General features: G+C 34.9%; 1 protein-coding gene across 1 annotated transcript; it reads right to left on the reverse strand.

The window, feature by feature from the left end:
• Positions 1-269: 269 nt before the first annotated feature.
• LOC105794797 (bidirectional sugar transporter SWEET15) lies at positions 270-2,542 on the reverse strand. Its single transcript, XM_012624116.2, has 6 exons — positions 2,371-2,542; positions 1,652-1,688; positions 1,342-1,552; positions 1,081-1,242; positions 874-993; positions 270-763 (listed from the first exon to the last, which is right to left on the reverse strand). Exons 1-6 carry the CDS (start codon positions 2,426-2,428, stop codon positions 485-487), a joined length of 867 nt encoding a protein of 288 aa, XP_012479570.1. The 5' UTR covers positions 2,429-2,542; the 3' UTR covers positions 270-484.
• Between the last annotated feature and the right edge of the window lie 247 nt (positions 2,543-2,789).

Below are 2,789 nucleotides of genomic sequence, written 5' to 3' on the forward strand. Positions count from 1 at the left end.
TATATTTATGAATAATTATAACCATAATTAATTATTAAATAATATAATTAAATTGAAATATGAATAAATAAATCTAGACTAAAATAAAATCTAGATTAAAATATGCATTCGGCAGTGTCTTGTTGTGAATGAAAAAATGATTCAAAACACGTTTCATTTCTAGGAACCCAATAATTGGAAAACGCATGTAGTTTTAATCCTCTTTTCGGTTCAATCATCAATAATACCAAAGACAGAATAGTTGTGTTTGATGACTCATGATCCTTAGATTTGTAGGAAAAGTGGAGAAAGCATCACTCTGGAATTTCAAAAACAATAACTACATATTCTGTATCAATGGCATCCAAGACATAAATTAAAACATGGCAGAAATACATAAATCCTGGCTCATTTGTTGTGTGTTGTGGTGTGGTTGAAAAGAAATGAGGTATCTGAACTCACAACAAATTTGATAACTTGGGGTGGGTACATTTTAGTGATTCAATCAAACAGGACATTCACTGGAATCTTCCAAGCATTTGACATCATTTTTGTCAGGCTCCCCTGTCTGTTCATTCTCTGTCGTATCTTCTTTTGGCTTAACATCTGGTTCAATATCTACACCTACAGGATACACTTCTGAGGGGCCTAATGTGCTAAGCACTACAACACCTTTCATTTGTTCTGGTATCTTCTTCTCCTCTATAACCTTTTCGCTGTTTCTGTAAATTGCGTAAAGCAGCATCTGGAGCATCCCCAGGACGAAGCCTATCACATTCGGAAGCTGCAAACCAACCAAGTAAAATAAAATAATCATTTCAATTAACTTCATTAAATTTTGATACTACATTCGGTGCATCATCAAATATTAACCTATAGAACAAAACTACTTACAGCTACACAGAGGTCCTTCATAAATAGTCCATAGGCAAACCACATTACTGCACTCAATGTTAGGAAAAATGATAAGTTGAAAGGCATGAACTCAACGCTCTTTGTTCGAATTACTCGTGCCTGGGGACAATATAATACAACATATGATTAGAAAAATATTAATTAAAAACTTGAAGAAATTAATATATATATATATATGATACTGACCACAATGTTTAAGGGGGCTGCAAACACAGATACAGAGATAGCAACGCAAATCCAACCCAGAACCTGGACACGAATTGAACCTTTCACCAGGAAGTGTGTGAGAATAATGATGAATGAGAAGAGCGCAACGTTCATAGCTACAAAAAGTTTTATAGCAGACACCTGCAATTTCAAAATCATAATAATCTAGTTAAACCATCGAATTAATAGTGATATATTCTCACCAAAAATAAATAAATGATCATATTAATTAAAAAGTACCCTGCTGTTCTTGGTTGCATAAGCTATGTACATAGCTATGTATATAGTCTCTACAACACACCCAAAGGAGTTGATGGTGATGAGAAGGAAGGCACCCTTTTTCATTAACGCGTAATAAAGCCATAGCATTGAGCTGAACAATGCCACCTGGTAAGGCAGTGATTGGAAACTTTCCGTTGATTTCTTTTTGTATATTCTGTAGAATGTTGGTCTGAAATTTTTATGCAGAAAAAAAGGGTCATTATTATTAATTTCAAACCATTGATTTTAGAGTCCAGTAAAAAGGAAGATGAAAAAGAATGATGCTTACAGTGGAGCCAGATATACAAGGACTGAGATGATGTTACCTGCCACCAATTGCAAACCAATTCACTGGTTATTTATTAAAAAAAAAAAAAAGAGAGTACAATTTGTATAATCATAAAGTACTCGCTGCTCAACTAGAAAACCAAAATGAATAAAAATGCATTCATGCAGATACAAAGGTATTGTTTCTAAATAAATGAATAATTTCATATGATTGGGAAGGTGGATCATCATTTAGGTGTCAACACTAAGTACTTGAAAGCGAAAGAACAGGCCGTGTAGCTTTTTGTTAAAAAAGTAAATATAACTCCACATATATTATTTAATTAATAAATATCAATTTTAGTAAACTGGAGGGTACTTGAAAGAAAGGACAAAACCAACTTGTTGAAAACCATAAAGAAGGAACAAAAATAGTACGTGTATTATTACTTGTTTAGCTTTAACCAAATTATGACCAAACAAAGAAGCCTCCTGAAGAAATAAATTAAGTCGAGGATGGAGAAACTAACAAGGAAAACAATGAAGAAGCCCTAGCGTAACGTGTAAATATATATTACTCAAATAGAGGAGGAAAAAAGGCTTAAATGAAGCTAGGACCAAAACTAAAGAAAAGAAGAATACGGTGACAACATGAGGAGGAATTAGCAGCTTCAGTTTTATTCATGTCTGATGATGAGTAATGGAAATGAAGGTAAAGAGCATTTTGGCAATAATTATTACCTAAGACACCAAATGCAACTGCCAAGGAATGGTGATCTGCATCTGCCATTAAGGCCATTTGTATTAAGCAAAAGAAAAGAGAGAGAGAATGAATGGAGTTGGGAGTGAGGGGCTGAAAGGGTTATAAAACCCTAGCTAGCTCTCTTTCTCAGAAACTATGATGTGGGTGAGCTGAGGGGAAGGGAAAGGGAGGGGGGGTTTATATATAGGGAGGAATGGTGGCGTCGTGAATCATTGATGCAAGCACACAGTGTATGCGTATCAAACTCCTCCTACTTGCATGACAAGTGGAAACATTAGTAGGTAGCTTCGCATAAAATCATTGATTTTTTAGCCTTACCAAATTCCCCTCTTACCCCCACGTGCTTCTTTACTCGCGTGTCCTTCATTCCAACCTATTTGGCATTTCATTTCGGTGC

Source organism: Gossypium raimondii, chromosome 3, assembly GCF_025698545.1.
Source record: "Gossypium raimondii isolate GPD5lz chromosome 3, ASM2569854v1, whole genome shotgun sequence".
NCBI lineage: Eukaryota > Viridiplantae > Streptophyta > Magnoliopsida > Malvales > Malvaceae > Gossypium > Gossypium raimondii.